The sequence below is a fragment of the Columba livia genome, chromosome 22 (assembly GCF_036013475.1).
Source record: "Columba livia isolate bColLiv1 breed racing homer chromosome 22, bColLiv1.pat.W.v2, whole genome shotgun sequence".
Taxonomy (NCBI): domain Eukaryota; kingdom Metazoa; phylum Chordata; class Aves; order Columbiformes; family Columbidae; genus Columba; species Columba livia.
This window is the reverse complement of record NC_088623.1, coordinates 5380312-5399727: the sequence shown is the minus strand read 5'-3', so window position 1 is coordinate 5399727 and position 19416 is coordinate 5380312. Positions and strand designations below refer to the sequence as shown.

Here is a 19416-nt window from a genome sequence, read left to right as displayed (position 1 = left end):
ATCAGGTGGCGGCGGGGGCTGGGGCGGGGCGTGGCGGCGGGACCCCGCCCTCCGCCCGCCTGAGGGAGCGGCCTCGGCGGGACGCGGTGAGTGCGGCCTAAAAGCGGCGGGGGCGGCCGGGACCTTTTTATCCCCCTGAGCGGGGCCTGGGCTGACCTGTGGGGCCTTGCCGGCCCTCCGTGTCCCTTTTGGAGTCCTTTCCAGCCCTTTAATGAGGCTTTGGGGGCCTCTCCGGCCCTCTCTGGGCTTTGAGGGCGACTGACGGGCCTGGGGGCGCCCAGTGTAGCTGTGCTCTCGGGGGAAGGGGATGGTCGAGGAGGCCTTTGCTGCACCCCGCGGGTGTTGAGGAGGGTGTGTGGGCCGAGGGAATGTGCGGGTCACAGTGGGCTCCATTGTTCTCTGCGGGGCCGAGGGGCTGCCCTTGCTGTGTGGGTGCGGGGCCTCCTTTGTGTGCACCGGGGAGGGACACCCGTGGGGCTGGGTTTGCCTCCCCCTGGCCCGAGGCTGCTGCGGGGAGGGACCTTTGGGGCCTCGCATCCACTCGTGTCTACGAGAGGAGGCTGGGACTGTTACCCCTTGAGTCAGTGCAGCATCTTTGACCCATTGCCCCTTTCCCCCCCAGCTGCTGGCTGGTGCCACCCTCCTATGCACGTTCTGGGGTTGTAGGCTGGTGTATTGTTATTTTTAAGTGTGTTTTTAGGCTTGAGTTGCTCTTTCCTTTATGCTTCCTGGCCTTTGGAGCTTTGAAAGAGAGCAGAACTTTCTAAGAGGTTTTCTCCTGAATGCATGCAGGAGGTGAGACCTCAGCCTGCTTCTGCTCATTAGGCACCTTTTGCATTGTGACTTTCCCTGTCAGATCCTGCTTTCTCTGAACCACCTTCTCATTGACCTTGGGCTTTCCAGCAAAGGGGTAGTAATAACACCAGCAATATTGGACATAAACCTGGCAGGCTGAGAACACACCTCTGAAGGGAGCGAATTTTGAATTACTTTGCCAGGTTTGCTGCAAACTCAAATCCTATTGTAGCAGTAGGTTATGGCTTTAAGGCAGAAAATTTTCCTGTGCTCCCTCTGTTATCCTCCCCACAAAGTCACAATCCTTCCTGCTGGCATTAGCAGCAGTCACAGACTGTTAATCAGGAGGAGGTTGTGTCTGGGGAATTAAGAGAAAGGCACAGCTCTCCCTTGTGAGGTGTGTCCTTGTTTACCCTGGTGCCTGGACTGTGAGGCTGCACAGTCACCTGGATTTAAGGGATATAAATACTTCTGCCCTCAGTTCATAGAAACATTTTCAGTGATGTGAGCATCAAAGGAAGCAGAGTATAATATTGTTAAAAGTAACACTATTAACTCCACTTTAAATACCTTAAAACCCATAAGTAGAATATTTGGGTGTGGAGAAGGGTAAATAATACTCAACCCTTTGTAATGAATTTGCTGTAAGACTTCAGTGCTGTATACCAATTAACAATACCTTTGTCTGCTTTTGCCAAAAGCTGTGGTCATAAAGGAATATTGGCCAAACAGTAGGTAGTAGTGGTACTGTATTAATAATTACATTAAAAAGTCACAGTCCTGTGATGAAAGTCACTGTCTGATGACAGATGGACTCGGCAGCCAAATAACTTTTGAAAGGAGGCTTGCAGAGCTACCTGAAATAGCACATACCTGTGCAGTCTCTCTTGGGTACATGTTCTTACCAAAGACTCTGTCGGAAGCTCTTTCTCTGGGTGAAATCCTGTTTAATAAATGCTAAGCAAGTGTCCCTAAAACTGTAACTTGGGAACAGACTCTGGGACTGCTTCGTTCTGCTGGGAGATCCAGAGGAGTGTGTGGACAATGAGTTCTTTCTTCTCAAGAAAAATGCTGAATTAGTGTGTGCTGATAAAGGCCGCTTCAACTGTCTAAAGGATCTCCTGATTTTCAAATGAACTGCTGGCTGCTTTAACTGTTATCCAGACAAGCAGCATAATAAATACTTTTCTGTGGGGAAATGTAGAGGCATGGGGAGCCACCATCACTTTTCTTTCACTTTATTCATAAATAACATAACCAGACTTAATGATGACTTCAGGAATTATCGTTAACATTTTCTTTAGAAGCAATGTGACTGCAATATCTGTTTTTTGGGTGGTCTTGGCCAAACCGCTGATGTAAGTCACTCTGATTTCAGGTTTCTGATCCCAACATCCGCTCTGACTCCAACATGCCGGTTCGCTAGAGCTCGTGGACCATCTTTTGCCAAGGTTGGTGCAATTTTGGGTTCTTGGCTTTTGGACATCCTTGCCATGTGAATTGTTCAGCATTCAGTAATTTTGTCTGTTATAGCTGAGATTGTTCTTCCCCTGACTTTTGCCCTCAGATGCGTTATTTGCAGCTATTAAAGACGGTTTCAATCCACTGATTGCTCCTGAATGGGGGAATGTTCAGTAGTTGCATCAGTTTGCTACTGAACACACAAATACAGCAATACTGTTGTGAACTGTAAATTGGAACAGGTTGTATGTATCTCACTGTCAGAGTGACTGGAGAACTAGTTAGCACTTGACTCTGAGAATAAAGAACCGCTTGGGATCCAATACTGAAATACGCAAAAGAAGCAAAAAGGGGTGAGGGAGATCGCATAAAGATAGAAAAATGTGAGCGCACCTTTGTGTGTGTCAGGTCTGCCTTTGCAACTTGTTGACAAACAATACGGAGTGAAATTTATTAGTCATACCTTCCGTGGCAGCAGCATGTATTACAAGAACTGGGAAATTAATACGATACCAGCTAGTGATCATAAATCAGCGCTACGCATCTGACTCGTGCCTTGGGATGTAGTGATTAATAGTCCATTGAATCAGGGTTTTCAGAAGGAAGTAGAGCTTGGCAGCCATAAAAGTAGCAGAACTGAACCTTGTACCTCATGCTCGTCACAACGGAGCAGTTTGACAACGTGCAAGTCTGGTGGCAGCTGTTCTTGTGACAGTAATAAGAAATAGTCTATTATAATTAGTGATAGCTGCTGTCAGATAATGCTTCTTGTATGTAAAGTTTTGGTGACGTAGCTTTGAAAAACACGTTAGGCAGGCAAAAATAGCAAGGCCATATTTCATAAAAGAAGGGTTTCCTCAGTAAATATAATTCTGCGTCTAGAAGGTATAGCTGGATCTCTTTCCACTGGGGAAAAAAGCAGGCGACATTTCCTGAAATTAATCTGTGATTCCATGTGTCACTGCAGGATGTTCTCTTAGCTGTCCTGGCTGAGCATGTGTCCTAAAGTTAGTGATTTTCTGAGTTTAATAATCATTGACATCATTTTTCTCTAAGTGGTAGCTGCTTTATGACTTGAATGACTGCAGGAGAAACTGGAGTGAAAGGTCCACAAAGGAGGCGAGTAGGGAGAAAGCAGGAAGAGAGAAACCGTTCCCAGCTGCTGTGTTGTAGCAGCATCAGAGTTTCTAGTAGGACTGGAAATTATCTGGGTGGATTTTACAGTTCTTCCAGTTCATGTGTGCTTAATATCATCCGCTAGTTCAACATAACTGTAATAAATAACAGAGGAAACCAGAATAAGGAAGCTTTAGTGGATGTGAAAGCTGGCTAATTTCTTCTTCCTCTGGGTGAGTAGATTAAAAACGATGGAGCTGCATAATCTGTAGCCGTGGAAAAGGTTCCATCTGCCTGGAATGTTATCTGCTGGAGCAGCTGGTGGTTATGAATGAGTTCCCTCATCCATTGATATAAATGTTCTGGCAGGCGCTTGCAAACCTCCTTGTAGCTGAATGTTTTGTGGGAAGTCAGCCCTTCCTGAGGTGCTGGCGACCAATCCAGGCTCGGGAGATGGAAGTTTGCGATAGCAAAGGCGTTTATTACAAGTACCATTTTTAGAAAAATACTTCAGTGCATGTATTGGCAAAGGAGTCTTTGGAGGTTTTCAAAAAAGTTTGCCTTATTTCTTGTAACTTTGTTCAGGAGACCAACTAAGGAATAGGAAAGAAATATAGACTATTTAAATTTCAGGAAGTGTTGATTTGCTGTTACAATTTTATATGTTAAATATGTGGAGTTTCTCTAACATGTATGAGCACAATCTTTTTTCTCCAGGCTGTTTCCTATAGGATCTACTTTGTTCTTTTTCCTTTCAGGCAGGCCAGGTGGTAAATATGAAAAACCATAGGATTAGTCAGTGATCTTCAAATCAGGTGGTTCAGCTGCATTTGTGCTCTGGTTTAGTTTTAAAATAAAGTCCCTCGAAAGATTAAGGTTTTGCTTGTATCTACAGTTTCGATGAGATCTGTTCTTCTGGTGTGTAAATTAGCAAATGTTTGAGTCATTTTGGACTGGACAGGTTTTAGCTTTTCCCCTTAGTGCTGCTTATCTCTGGATTAAGCTGTACTGCACAGCAATTCAAAAGCTCCTTTTTGAGTATGATCGAAAGCCATCGATTGGGATGTTACACTAATGGAGAAAAATATTGATCATGTGCATTTCTTGGGCATGTGTGAGCAGCAGGTGGGAGAGGAGCTTTCTCCTTATCACTTCCCAGAATAGTCCCCTGTTTCAGATCCTGTAACGGGGCCCGAGCGTGTGTCTGTCACAGCCTGTCCCTTGTCAGATGTTGGGGTGAAGCTGTGCTCAGACAGCTGTGCTGTTCTGGCTGCTGTTAAATGGGATGAAAATGTAGCTGTGACTCAGCTCCACGTCAGTGCTGGCGATGGTAGTTCCCTTGCGGGGCTGTGTGATGCACAGCTCTCAGAAAGACCTAGAAGTACATATTTGATGGTGAGGAAATGCTTTTACTTACGTGCGGTTTTGCTGTCAGACGTGAGGAGCAGTGATAAACAGCTGGGTTTGAGATGGTTATGTGCTGTGCAAGATACTGAAGTGAAACCAGCCTAATAATGGTGTTACCTAGTGTGGGCCAAGCAAGGGGGAAACTGGATTTCTGTTTACGGGTAATTATAAAGCTGCGGAGAGCTTAGTGCATTAGGGCTGCGCTATATTTAAATGGGGCCCTGTCTGTCAAACGTCCCTATTACAAAATGTTCTTTGCCAAGATCATGGGGTTAGCCTCTCCTTTTAAAAGCTGGTTTTTAATCTCAATTGTTTTCAGAAAATTGGTTAATGTGCCATGGCTGTGGCGTGTGTATCTGTCTTCACATGGCGCTGATAAGTCCTATTTTAAAGGTGTTGCATGCAACCATGGGAAATGCCATTTCACCCCTTGTAGAGTGGAATTATTGCATTTCTGAGAGATGAAACTATTACTAATGCAGAAAATAGACTTTTCTCTGGTCTCTCACCCTGTGTTGCAGACACTTAGCATCTTATCTTGAATTAGGAGACAGTCACAGCTGAATTAAAAATAACAATTCAAAACAAAACCTCCTGTGAACTTGAGCCAGGCAGATTGACAGCCATGAGATTTAGAGGCTTTACTGACCCGCAGAGCAGCTGGAGCCCCAACAAGGAGCCGAGCACAGATGGGGCTGGAAGAAACGTTCACCCGCTGGTGTCGAGTGTGCCGAGACTTCTGCCCATGGGACTCTGGGTCCCGATTTACCACCGAGAGCTTTACGTAGTGGTGGTGGTTTCTTGTAAGTGGGTCCTCTAGATGACAGCCAGGTTGCAAACAGCAAGCTCATTTCATGCAGCGCACGTTAAAAGCTCTGAAATGTCATGGCTTTGGTCGCGTCTGGTCGGGATTGAGTTGAAATCCCAGGGTTAGAGAGAGCTTCTTTGTACATTAATGTACCCTTTAATTAGCAGGCTCCACAGTAAGACCTATCTTCTTGTTAAGGATTTATTAAAATCATGCATAAGCTCTACTGCTGGAATATGCTGATTTATTTGTGAATCTCTTGGATTATGCAGCAGAGGAGCTGAATATTCCTCACAAGGACAGACTTTAAAGACTGTTTCCTTGAATAAAGATTGTTTTTTAAATGCTTAGCCTTTCTTCTGCTTGTTGTCTCTGAGATAAACACTGGCAAAGCCAACTGCAGTTTTGGCTACAGTATTGATGGCTTGCTTGCCTGTCAAATTAAAAATGAGCTGGAGTGGACTGTTCTGGAATACATGTCAATTTTAGAACTTTCCACTTTCCAGAGTGACCTTATTCAGTGCCCACATGGGCACCTTTCCTCTGCACGAACACCTCATTATGTGTGTTGAAATAGGCATCGTCTCTGCTTTTTCAATTTTGTATTTTTCTTAGTGGTATTTGCCCTTTTTTTAAACTCCCACAAAATATGGCTACAGTTCCTGGCTAATTTTGCTGAAACACGACACTAGCCAAATATTTTTGTGAAAGAATTATTAGTCACATAAGAAAGAATGTAATGGAATATTCTTAGAAAGTGTTATAACTGTATGTGACATGTAAAATATTTATCCAGACATGTAAACAAAGCAAGAGGTGTCTTGCCAACGTACCATCGTAAACCTTGGGTAGTTTTGAAATCTTGAGCAAGATGTTTTTCAGTTCTTGAAAATAAGGTATCGAGTTCTCTGCTGACATCAATTGACAGAGTGCTAATGATTGGCTTTACCCAGCTGGAATTTTAGCCCCTGCTCTTGCCTCCCTCCAAATAAATCAAGACGTGCTTTCCTGAAGAGCTGCGATTGTGCTAAATAAAACCCTTGTGTTTGTTTTGGTTTTGGATGACTCGAGTGTTAGTTGCAGAGTTGACTAACGCGGCTGCACCATGGCCTTGTGTTTGTTTTGCTTTTTGTTATTGTCTATATCTTAATGGGAGTTCAAGAATGTGATCGATTGGGAGAGCCTCGTTGTTTCTGCAGACCAGAGCTTGGGCAGGTCCATCTGTAAGCACTGGGCTCCTCCTGCCTGGAGTACACATGAGCTGGTTTTTCTATTTACTTTCAAATAGAACTGCATTTCTTCCATCACTATGCTGTTTCCCTGGTTGTGTTTTGGTTTTTTATCCCGTACGCTCTGTTGTTCTGAAATCTCTTTGACGAATAGTTACTGTAACTGCATTGAACTTTCAAAAATCTGCTATCTGTTGTTAGCTTTTCGCCATGTAATTGGTTAAAAATGAATGGCAGTTGGAGCGGTAGCAGGGAATGAGCGAGCAGTTACTTGTTGGGATCCCTTCCAGGGAAGGAAGGTGGAGTTGAAGCCGCTCGCAGCCTTTCTAAAATAAGAGTCAAGGCAAGTAGGTGCTTTTTGCAATGAGTGGAATATCGACTGTGTAAGAAACTCAAAGCTCAGTAAGTGAGGAGTTTTGTTTTAGTCTGAATATTCTCTCAGCACGTGTCCTGCTGTAGAATAACCCGCTCCTATTAAAACTGTGGTGTGTGGTGGTGTACACTGATGTTTAATAGAGGACCCGCGCTGGCTGGTTGCTGCACCAAAAGCAAAGAGGGTGGTTTATGGTGCCTGTGTTGCGGGTCAGAATTGGGGGTGATCTCGAGCACTGTGTGCTCTCTGGGGATTTTTGGGGTCCTGAACGGTGGCAACCCGCCCCACATTGGGTGGGCCAGTGATTGGAGGCTGTTGCTTTACTTTACATCCCCCCAACCTCCTTAACAGGCCACAGGGGCTTTGTTCCACCTGGATCTGGGCAGATGAGATGATTGGGCATTGAAGAATGAATGGCATGCCCCCAAACCGAGTGTAATAGTGTGTGCATGCAATATGTTGCACATACGTACAGTACAAAGATAAGCGAGTTAGTAAATTAGTGACAACTTATATTAGGTTGGATTGATTGGTTTGTTTTTAATAAGATATCTCTTCCATTAATCAGGTGCTATGTAATGATCAGACTTCAGAACCTGTCAGTGCACAGACGTGCTTTATCACTGCCATGAGCCAGGATAAAAATACTCTTGGACTTCTTCAGGCTCTATTTGCATTAAAAATACGTATTATTGATGATTTGTGATATATTTAGTTCTCTTCTGGGAAATGGTGTTTGCAGCAGTCTCTGAGCAATGCAGATACATCTTAGGGGTAAGCATTAAGAGAAGGTGCTGCTTTTCATTGGGGCTCGTTAGCAATGCATCTCATATCAAAATAACTCATTTTATCCCCAGTTACCATAGATTTGTTTGGGCCCGAGTCCAAGGTCTTCTGGACTCGGGGATGAGTATGAACGTGGTTCTGTACATATTCAGAAATTCTGGTAGTTAATTCCGTTGTGCCCGTGTGAGGGATGTGTGGCACATGAGTGGTGGCACGAGCTTATTTAACCACACGGCGTCGAGGGTTTAATAAAACTGCGCCTTTTCTACCACACCATTTGTGCAAAACCAGCCTGAACCAGGAGGAGAGCTTTTGGGGGACTTTTGCTGAAGATAGGAGGCTTACAATAAAGCTGTTTGTTACTGTGCAGATAGTTGTGTTCCAACTTTTCATGAATCAGCTCGGGGGGTGGGACTCTTAAACTGAAATATTTACATGAATCAGACATCTGGGCTTTGGGGGAGTGACCATTGCTTTCCAAACAGTTTAAACTCTGAAGCTTCGCTGTGACTTGGTGCTTCCCTCTGTTAAAGAAGGATTTCAAGACACTGGTGCTGGCTGCACTGAGAACATATGAGCCGCCAGTAAGTAAGGAGCTGTGTTGTATAGAGGGGTCTCGGCACAGGGTTTGCTCCGGAGTTAAAATAGGAAATGTGGGTTATCATTTCTGTTCAGAAGTTCTGATGGCTGCAGGTGTACCAGGGGCTTGGAGCCTTCTCAGAAATGCTGTTTTCCTTATGCTTTTTTGCTATAGTTTATAACTGAGAAGCTTGACTTCTTGTAGTGTAAATGTAGGAATTGTCATGAATTTGAGACCAAGTTAGATTTAGCTGCCTAAAAGAAGAAAAATTGAGAAAGAAAACAGCATTTTAAAACCTAAATGGTTAAGATAGCTCTTGCTTTTATGTTTTGTTAAAACATGTGTTTTCTCTGAAGCTTTTGTAAGTAGTTCTGCAGAAAATGGTGGAACAGAGGATACAGGGCAAAACTGTCTGCTGCTGTTGCTCCTGTTGAAGATTTTTACATAAGTATTTGTAGCTTAATCCAGCACAGGTGAAGGCAAAGTGTAACTTGTACTTAAAACTTGATTTAGCTCAGTATTCTGTATTTTGGCAGGTGAACATTTGTTTTTCATGTGTCTAGAGCAGAAGATCATTCTTATATTTGCAAAAGCTCATTTTTCACCCAAGTTTTCCCCCTTACACTGATCAGATCTGCGTATTCCATCCTTCTCCCTAGGAGGTGGATGTTCCCCATGGGCATGGCCGGCTTTATGGGGATTGCTGACCGAATTTAACCAGCACTAGCGAAGCTGCCATGACTATAGTGTTAAGAAGCTCTTTATGAGGATCAAATATAAGAACTGTGGTTTGCAGATGACTGTCTTTAACCTGATAGTGTGAATTGTGGAAACAGCCTTTCCGGGTGGCTTGATTGTGCTGTTTAACAGTAATACCTGTGAGCTTCATGGGGAGGGAAGTAGCATTAACCTGTTGCCTTATTCAGAAATTTCCTTCCCTTCTGAGACACCCAGTGGTAGGACAGCATTGGATGCACTTCATCTGTTCCAGTTGATGCGGCTGGCACGGTATATAACTTTCCTATTTTGGAAAACTCGCTTCAAGTTAATAAATCTCAAGGAGTTTTCTGCATGTATTAACCGTGGTGATTATAGATTGGCAAAAGCAAAGCTGCGGTGGGAGCGGGGCCCAGCGCGGGTCGGATGTGATTTTGCAGCGTGTGAAGCGGGCGCTGGCAGCGGGAGGAGCTGGTGAACCGTGGGTCTTACAGCACAGTGTGGATGTGCAGTGTCAAACCATCAAAACCATCTCGCAGACTGTAGTTTTGAATTGCATTTGTAGAAATAGTGCGTTTTTGTTAAGGCTCGAGTCAACGAGTGAGTCTGTAGACTTTGTGAACAGTAAAGCACTATGCACAGAATAGGAGAAAACAATTGAGCGTTTCACCAGCTCTCTTGCTGTCTCCTGCCAGCATTTGCAGCCTGTCCTGCGTTGCATCAGTCCTGCTGGACATGATTTTCCATCTATGTTTCGAAGCCAGATGGAAAAGGAATCCACTGTATATTGATAGAGTTATTTCATAACAAGGGAAAAGCCTTTTGTAATGTGCCTGTGCTCGTTCAACCTATAAATCACCCTTTTATTGTCTGGTTCTGCTCCTGTCTAGAGCAGCAAATGAAAAGAGGATCATTAGTAGGTGTGAGAAAAGCACATTTAGAGGCTCCAGGTAGATTTTCTATCTGATGCAATTTGGGTCAATGCACTTTAATGTTGTTCTCCTGCGGTACAGAGTATATATAAAACACCTGCTAATGAATGAGAGACCCTCTGAATCTTCAAATGTTTAAAGGCTGTACAGTTTGACCGAAAGCAGGGAGCAGGATTTAACCCCAGGATGTCATTGCTTTGCAAGTGCCTTTATTCTAGTGTAAACTGTGCAATACTGACAGTGTGGGCTCGTCAACTCACTTTGAATTTCTGGTAGATAAAGAATCGATAGGCATGTGTTTACTCCAAGCAACTTGTAAAAGGAAAGGCAGATTCTTGCATTTTAAACTCTAGATGAGCTTTGTATGGTTCACACTTAAGATGTGTTTTAACAGGCAGGTTTTATACTGATTTTTGTCTATTCCAGTGTCCTAATGGTGCCGTGTTTCCCTCTCACTGGGAATGCAGATGGGAACAAAGTGGAACGTAAGACCAGAAGCTTTTGGGACCAGGGCAGGCCCAGCCTGGCAGGTTTTGCCATTACCCTTCTCTACTTGTTCCTTGCCACACTTTCTCCAGTTCAGTTCTTAAAATCCTCAGGGACAGTACACCTGACCATGGCAAGGAAATAGTTTTAATGGAAATTAGAAAGTTGCTAATTTGTTTTTCTGCTTTTATGTTTCGAGAAACTTTAGGCATGTTCCGAGGATATCTTTTAAGAAGTTAAAGCAAGGCTAAACTGTTTTGAAAAGCGTACAATTATATTAGAAATCCATCTTGTTCTAAAGTAGTCGACTGCAGAATTAGGTCAGGCACACCCTGCATACGCGTGTTTCCTGCTTGCTCATATTTCTGAGAATAATTGTACATGGGAATGTTTTTGTAGATTTAAAGGAGTGTTGTCACCCTAAAAATGAGTTGTTTGGAGTCTTATTTAAGTCCTGTTGGTTATGCTGTGGTTTAGGAAGAGGGGAGGATCGCTGACCATCCGATTCACTCGACGTGCTCGGCGTTCTCTGCCTTTCTTCACCGCTGGGTTTGCGAATGGCACACAAACAAGTTACAGAGTCGTGAGTGAAGCATCCAGGGTGCTCGTTGACTGCTCCCATCAGCTCTGTGCTCACCAGAGGGTAAAAACGTGCGTGGAAACACCTGCCAAGCAGCTGTAAGCTGCTGGTGTTTGTCCTGCTGGCCGCGGGGCAGCTGCCACTGCACGGCCAGGGAGCAGCAGCAGTGAACGTGCTGGAAGTCAGAGTAACACCGAGGTGGTTATTGGGCCTGAGACTCCGGTTGGTCCTGAAGATTCGGTCTCTTTTCCTGCGTGTCCCTGTTTTGTCTCATAAAAGACTTCCCTGCAGTGTTTCCCAGGGCTCTTAGAAGCAACGAGCAGTTAATATTAGTAAAAAAAGCTTTGAAGATGAATAGTGCTAATTATTATTTATAGGTATTCATTCTCACCGTGGGTAGTTCACCTTGATCCGAGGCATGAAAGGAAACCAGGACGTTTGTAAGCTGGTCAGGCCTGAGTGTGGCCTTCTGAAGTCATCAGTGGTTTCCCCGCTGGGTTGTATGCGTGATTGCAATATATTTGTCATGTTAAAAATACCACATGATGCGTAAGCATCAGATTTTCTAAAAATATACAGGTATGATCATGCTGGCAGCCTAGTATTGGTTTTGTGGAACAAGAGGAAGGAATTGTGGCTGCCAGGAGCGATGGGCTTGAAACCCTCCACGGAGCTGCTCATTCGGCCTCCATCCCCAGCAGGGCCTGAGCAGAAAACTCGCCAGCTCTTGTGTGGCATTTTGTTGTTTTATTAGTGCTGTGTTTGCTCTGGTTCGTGCCCAGCGATGTCAGTGTTCTGCCGTGCTCCGGACATGGCACCCGCAGGCCCTGGGCTCTTCTCTCAGCCAAGAGAAAAGACACAGGACAATTGTTCTGCAAGGGGGAAACTGGGAAGATTCATTAATGAGGAAATTGGTGGTTTATGTTTGAGAGAGTGAAAGGAAAACACTTGAAGCCAAGAAAGAAGAGCTGTTTCTTGTCCAAGGCAATAGGAGGACAAAAGATGAGCCGAAGAGAAAAGACACAGATTTGAGCTTTATTGCTTGGGAGCTTCTTTCCAAACTAACAACCTGGTATTTTCTCTCTTAGCTCTTCTCTTAGGAAACGCAACCAGCTCCTCACGTCGCGGAGGCCCAGCATGAACGTGAACTGTGCTGCTGGGACAGACTGGTCAAGAAATTCCGAGTCCAGTTGCTCTGTGGAAAACGTAACTGTAGGCGTCCATGGGTCAGATGGGAGTGATGTGCTCGGAGGCCACAGCCCTGCCGCAGCTCCCAGGACTGAGGGTGAGAATAACGTCTTCACCTTAGGTCTTTAAGGGAGATATATCCTTAATTTTTTTTGCGAGAGGTGTTATGTTTTGGAGAAATTCCAGTATTCCAAGGCAGTTTGCAGCTGCATGCTCACCAGGAACCGGGCATCGAGCTCCATAAGCGTAAAGCACCTGCGTGCGTCCTTGCCATCTTTCCTCTGAGAGAACATGCCAGTGTTTGGTGTCTGTGCATCTGAATTTCTGGCCTTGTTTAATTGCTGCGCTCATGCTCTTCACCCATGGCATATTTGTTTGTCTCCCTCAGGTTTAGATTCCGAATGCCGACACTCTGCTTGTCCAGGGAGCCCCCAGATCAGCAGCATGTTGTCTGCTCCTGACGACACACACAGCTGTCATTTCCAAGATGGAAATAAGAGACAGTCAGAATATTTTAATGCCCAGGAACGCCACGGGTGCTGCGCCTTGTCATCAAGCAACACTTCACAAACGGCGGCTCCGGAGAAAGTAACGCTTGTGGTCGATGGCACTCGCTTTGCAGTGAACCCCCAGATTTTCACTGCTCATCCTGATACTATGCTGGGAAGGTGAGTGATTTCCGCTATTTTCAAGGTAGCTCAAGGGGGTCAAATGTTTGCTAAAATGGAACAAAACCCGATGTTTCTTTTGTGATCTCATCTGTGCACACAAGTGAAGCAAGATTGAGTTTGTTCAGAACTTGGCTGTGGGTGGGGCCTTGAAGGTGAGATGCAGAGGGAGTTGGTGATTCTCCAGATAACATTCCCTCTTCGATGGACTTCCTTCAAACAATGCGCACTTCTGGCGAGACACAGTCTGCCTTTGCCTTCTCTCCAAGTGGTTGCTGTGTTTGTAAGTGGTACGTCTGTTCGGAGCTGATAAATTCCCTTCCAGAGTGCAGAAAATGATAACTCTCTGTCCTCCTCCTGCTGATCTTCTGATACTCTCCCATAAGAGAAATTACTCAGCTCCCTGTAATGTAGCTTAAAGGTTGGAGCCAATTGATGCAACAAGCAGCACTCATTTGTGTAATGGCAGCACCTGTTGCTCTCTAGAATGAAAGTGTTTAAGTATACCTGTGCACTTAAATAGATGTTGTTTCTTTTTATCAGGATGTTTGGACCAGGAAGAGAATATAACTTCACCAGGCCAAATGAAAAGGGAGAATACGAAATTGCAGAAGGAATTAGCTCAGCCGTGTTCCGGACTGTGCTGGTAAGGTGATGTTTGCACATTGAGGGAAGAAAAAATAAGGCAACAACAACAATCTGTTTGTCACATGTGCAGGACTGAGCCATCTCCCAGGCAGCTGCACACCCCTGGGCCAGATTCCTTTATTACTGTTTTGTATTGTGATTAAAAAAAACAAATAGACTTTGGAATGAGTAATCATTTCAAACATTTGCTTGTGTTGCCATTTACCTTTCTTGTGTGATGCCGTTGTGGTTCCTGAGCCATGGCCTGACCTCATGATTGCATATAAATGCATATGTGATAAATCCATATGTAGTATGCGATGTTACGAAACCCTGTGCCATGGGAAAAAAACTGGAGCTCACAGTTTATCAGACCCAAGAGGATCTGTGAAGAGACGCAGATTCTCAGACAAGCAGGGCTGTTCGTACCGTTCACACAGCTATATATAGCCTCTGGAACTCTGCAATGTTGGTTAATAAAACAACGAGCTAAGTAAAAATGATGAGAGTCCAAGCTGTTCTGAATTTTTATCTCCAAAAACTGTCCTTTTATTTGCAGGATTATTACAAAACCGGAATCATTAACTGCCCTGATGGGATTTCCATCCCAGACCTCCGAGACACGTGTGATTACCTCTGCATAAACTTTGATTTCAACACAATCAAATGTCAAGATTTAAGTAAGTACGGAGAGAAACACAGTGGGAAATTCAAGTTAAGTATCATAATGGGTTAATTATTCAGTTTTTTACTGTTTTGCTGTATTCATTGGACCTTGGTGGGTATTTTAATGGCAATGCAGTCTCATACAGTTCTGAAGCTGGAGACTGTTGATGCATCTGAACATTTGTTAAGGAGTTTGTCTAAAGAAGAATGTGAGCTGTGCCCTTCAATGTGGCTGCAAAGTGTAGAGCTGAGACTTCCATAGTGTGTAAAAAAGCTCATGGTACAACTTGTGTCTCGTTAGGTGCTCTGTTACATGAGCTCTCCAATGATGGTGCGCACAAGCAGTTTGACAGCTACCTGGAGGAGCTGATCCTGCCCATCATGGTGGACAGTGCGAGGAAAGGGGAACGCGAGTGCCACATCGTGGTGCTGACGGATGAAGACACCGTGGACTGGGATGAAGATCACCCTCCTCCCATGGGAGAGGAGTACTCGCAAAGTAAGGGCGCTGCGCTGGGCTCCCGGCGCTGCCTGTGCCGTGCACCCCGACATCTGGCCCTGAGGAAAGGACCCGTTGCCCAAAAGGTGTCTTCCTTCAGGAAGATTTGCTGGCGCATGGAGTCCTGTTTTGTACATTCCTCTGAACCGGCTGCTGCCAGCAGCAGGATAGCTTTGGGCTGAGCTGCTTCCTTTTGCTCGCTGCCTCCCCCTCGGCCTTTTCCTGGCTCTCTGGAGAGTCAGTACTCTTTGCTTTACACCCCCATCGCCACCCATTCTATGCAGGCCGTGATGTCTATTGCCACCCTCCCACCGAGGAGCTGTGGCTAATCCCAGGGCTGAGAACAGCCACCTGAAGTAGTTCTTGGAAACCAGACCTAGTTTTTGGCACCCTGCAGCTGAGTGCGTCAAAAACAGGGAGAAGGTCCCTCCTTGTAGATTCTAATCACCCCTTTTATTTCTTAAGTCCTTTACAGTTCCAAGCTGTACAGATTCTTCAAGTACATTGAGAATCGTGATGTTGCAAAAGCTGTGTTGAAGGAACGGGGCCTGAAAAACATTCGCATTGGCATTGAAGGTAAAGTATTTCTTCAGCAAAGGAAATTCTAAAGCAGGTGACTCGGTAGTCAGGAAAGCCTGGTTTCCTCTGGACTCTTGGCATTTTCTGGTTTGATCTGTGTTTTACTGGGAATTTATTTTCATGCAACTAGCAGAAGCTGGGCATCTTCTCCTCTACCTTGTTACACTGAAATAGGCCAGGAGGCTTAAAAGTTAAGGGGAAAAATGGGAGATGCATACCAAGCAAACAGGAAAGGGGGGTCACGCTCCTACCTGCTGATCCAGGTGTCCCCTTAGGGAGCTTGGAGAACGTGCTCTGTCCTGGGAGACTTGGTTTTCTAGTAGCTGATGTTTGCTCACAGTTTGCTAACACTGTGCAGACATCGATCCTGTGACTACACACAATGCTACACGGGCTTTTCGAGGGAAAAGAAAGCCATCTTTCGCAAGTCAATAATGAGGAGTGTGAGCACTTGTGTACGAAGTAACCCCGTAATCACTCCTGCCTGGCTGTTGTGCAAGTCAGAGGTGTGTGTAGTGCAACTGACGGGCTGTCTGTGTTTTCAGGATATCCCACCTGTAAAGAGAAGGTGAAGAGGAGGCCTGGCGGCCGGTCAGAAGTGATATACAACTACGTTCAACGGCCGTTCATCCAGATGTCATGGGAAAAGGAAGAAGGCAAGAGCCGCCACGTTGATTTCCAGTGTGTTCGGAGCAAATCTCTAACAAACCTGGTCACTGTGGGTGATGATGTTTCGGAGGACCACGAGGTTATAATGCATCACCCCCCACAAGTAGATGAACTCGACAGGCTAAACGCACCGTTCTCCCAAATGGCTGTTAATGATCTACCAGATTAGTCGTGGCTCAGGGTTGGATAGTCCTGCTTAATCTGGGAACGTCTCAGCGTAGTTTCATCCCAGGCGATGGAACACAGACTCCTGCAAGGTGCTTTATCCTCCTTCATGCTCTTACTGCGCTGTCATATTTCAAGCATGTTATTAAAGAGCCACACTCCATAGTCTAATTGTGCAATCAAACGTAATGTCTCCTCAAACAAAAAGAAATTATGCTGTTTGTTTCTACTACAAAGGCTTCCAGATTTGTGGGTGCTGAATATTTTACGTGAACTTCTAAAAGAGGAGCAGAAGTATTTAGAAACATCTTGTTTGACATGAGAGAGGAAATTCTGGGCCTGTCAAGACAAAGCTTTCCTTTACCATTAGGCACTTAGCTTTGCTTTTGAGATAATCAGTTACAAAGGACCGAACATCAAAGCAGGCGGGATGATGCTCTTTCATCAACCAGCAGAGATGTAGCACAGTTGTGGCAGCAAAATCCTGAGTGTGGAGGAATGAAAGCAAAAAACAAATGCTGAGTGCAGAGGAACCTGTTTACACTGCCACCTGGCTTTGCACCCAGCGTGTTGTTCCGCTGTTGTAGGGAAGGATGAACTAGTTCAATAGGAAGCATATGCCTGTTCACAGGAATTTCCCAGCTATATTTCGCTGTAAGATGGAATCACTGGTTTTAGGGATGTTGTCTGTAAACTATTAGATGATCCTGAAGGAAGAAGCCAAAAAGAAGAGACTGTAGTTGATATTTTACCAACAAAGTAAATCTGTTTAGTAGCCTGATAGATATAAGAAGCTTTCTAGAAGTGACTGTGCATGCTGAAGACTTCCAGTTGTTTCCTCCATCCCCTGCTAAGACAAAAGGCCAGTGGAGGAGCTCCCAGTACAGTTAGTTTACCACCTGAGTGAAATCCTTGGTCTCATCAACCTTCGTGAGTCAGGCTTTCTCTAGAGTGTCCCAGGAGCATCCTGCTCTTGCAGCGTTCAAAGGCCAGCTACGTTCTCCCCAGTTTGGAACTGACTGCACCATTTTGCTGTCAGGCAGCTAAGAAATACCAACAGGAAACCAGCCTTCAGTAGAGAAAAATACATGTTCCTAGGAGCAGCTTTCCTTTGCTACTCTGAATATATAATCCTGGTCTGTGGTTAAGGCTCTGTCCATTTTGGATTCAGGCCCAACAAAGCTGTGACTGCGGGTACAGACACACTCCAGGCTGGTTTTAGCTCAGTTATGTTAGAGCCATTGTTCCTGATGACTGTGGAAAGGTTTGATGGACCCAACGCGGAGTACTGCAACATGGTGCTGGTGCAAAGAAAAGCTGAAAGCCATTCAAAAAGAAACGGAGGGAAGGAGCTCAGTTGTTAAGTTCAGGTTAGTTCTCTTGCAATCGGCTGCTGTTGAAACCTGTGCTGCTTACACATTGAGTTACCTGGTCGTACTTGGCAGAAGAGAGGTGAGTGTCAGTCTGATCCTAGAAAGTTTAATCCTTTGTTGCCAGGGTTCCATCATCAAGCAAACTTTTATTCTCCATCTGTCTGCAAAGTGTATGGTAGACTTAGCATTGGAGATTTCTGTTACTGTTTGCTGCTAAGGATGTTTGTTTTTATCAGTGGAAGTAGCGTGACAATATCAAGCACAAATTTCCCTGAAGGTTTATGAGCCTTGTTTTAGTTACGAGTAACAAAATCTCTGCCAAGGCATATACTTCCAGATACATCCATTTGTATGGATACAGGTTCCATTCTGGGCAGCGTTTCTGTTCTTAGCTTCTTTCCTAAATGCAGCAAATAGATTTCTTCCTTTTATAAGTGCCTAAGGGAAGATTTCCAAAAGTGTTTTGGGCCTCCTGAGAGTCCCGGGGGTTCGGATGCCCACGTCCACCTGGCGGCTCTTAAAAAATCCTCCCTGTGTGTCATTGGATCATTCTAGAGAAGTGCCCTTCAGTATCTGCACAGAGATGCTGTGCAGTCACTTCCCGTCATTGCTCTTGGTGAATATCTATTTTTGTAGTAGAGAAAGGAAGACATATGGACCGTTAACCTCCCTACTGGGGACCAGACCCAACCCATTTACCTGCCTTGGTGACGCGCCGTTCCCACAAGTCAGATGAAGTTGGGGTGAGACTGTCCCCCCAGACCCTATGGATTTTAGTTTTTTTGGTGTGTATTTATTTTTACAGCAGCGTAAGTTTTAAGTAAACGTGTGGTGGTGTTGACCAGCTGGCTTGGAACTGCAGTTGGCACACATCGGGGTTGCTGAGCGCTGCCTGCAGGGCTGTCAGGGCATCCAGGTCCGATTGAGCTCAAACAACCCCCACGAGTGTCCGTCCCAGAGCCCAGCGGCAGCTCAGCCTCTTGAAGGACTCGGTTTATTAGAAATAGTGACCCCAGCGCTGAATTGCGACCGGCACTTGCCCCGAGGGATCTTGGAGGAGCTTTGTTGGTACCCAGTGTAACCAATGTGCACCTTCCACATGGGGTGGAGGCAGCCAGCTTCCCTGAGTTCCAGGCACTTTTCAGCACTCCACTTAATTGACTTTCCCAAGTAATTAGAGATGAATTTTGGATTTATTTTTGTTAGTAGAGTTCCATTGGAACACTAAATCAACTTGAAAAAGGATGCATTTGCTTTTCCTGCTCTCATGGTCACCTACTTCAGGTACAAGGTCAAGATTTGTCTTATTCTAGATATACTGAAGTGTTACCCGTGGTGTGTATGAACTACAGATGTATTGTTTTTCTGTAATAAAGTATAAATTATATGTGACTTGTTTGGCTCTTTTAAAAAATGGTTTAAATGTGGAGTAGAAGAATGGGCAGGGGCTGCAGCAGCTGTACGGAGGCGTTACTACCAGTTTACCAACTCCTGCCGCTGATGTTCTAAAAGCAGCACATAGCACAGGTATGAGGCAACTCCACTTAACCCACAAGCTATGCAGCATCTCTAACAGGCCCTGGTGCTATTTTTGGTGAATATGCTGTGAAAGATGCTCTTGGCTTCTACCCACTTCTGTCTTTGGATGAAAAAAGCTTGGGAGCAGGTCTGGCTTTTATTTCTGTTGTCATTGCTGGATGTATTTCAAGGGT

At 45.0% G+C, this 19416-nt stretch overlaps 1 protein-coding gene across 4 annotated transcripts; it reads left to right on the top strand.

The window, feature by feature from the left end:
- Positions 1–2: 2 nt before the first annotated feature.
- Positions 3–19091, top strand: KCTD20 (potassium channel tetramerization domain containing 20). 4 transcript variants are annotated; one of them, XM_065038835.1, is made up of 9 exons: positions 3–86; positions 2174–2246; positions 12359–12555; positions 12847–13126; positions 13670–13772; positions 14313–14433; positions 14721–14918; positions 15384–15494; positions 16043–19091. In XM_065038835.1, exons 3-9 carry the CDS (start codon positions 12408–12410, stop codon positions 16333–16335), a joined length of 1254 nt encoding a protein of 417 aa, XP_064894907.1. In that variant the 5' UTR covers positions 3–86; positions 2174–2246; positions 12359–12407; the 3' UTR covers positions 16336–19091. The 4 variants fall into 4 exon arrangements, with proteins under 4 accessions (XP_064894907.1, XP_064894908.1, XP_064894909.1 ...); XM_065038836.1 differs by having other exon boundaries at positions 79–795; XM_065038837.1 differs by lacking the exon at positions 3–86 and adding an exon at positions 862–998.
- The last annotated feature ends 325 nt before the right edge of the window (positions 19092–19416 follow it).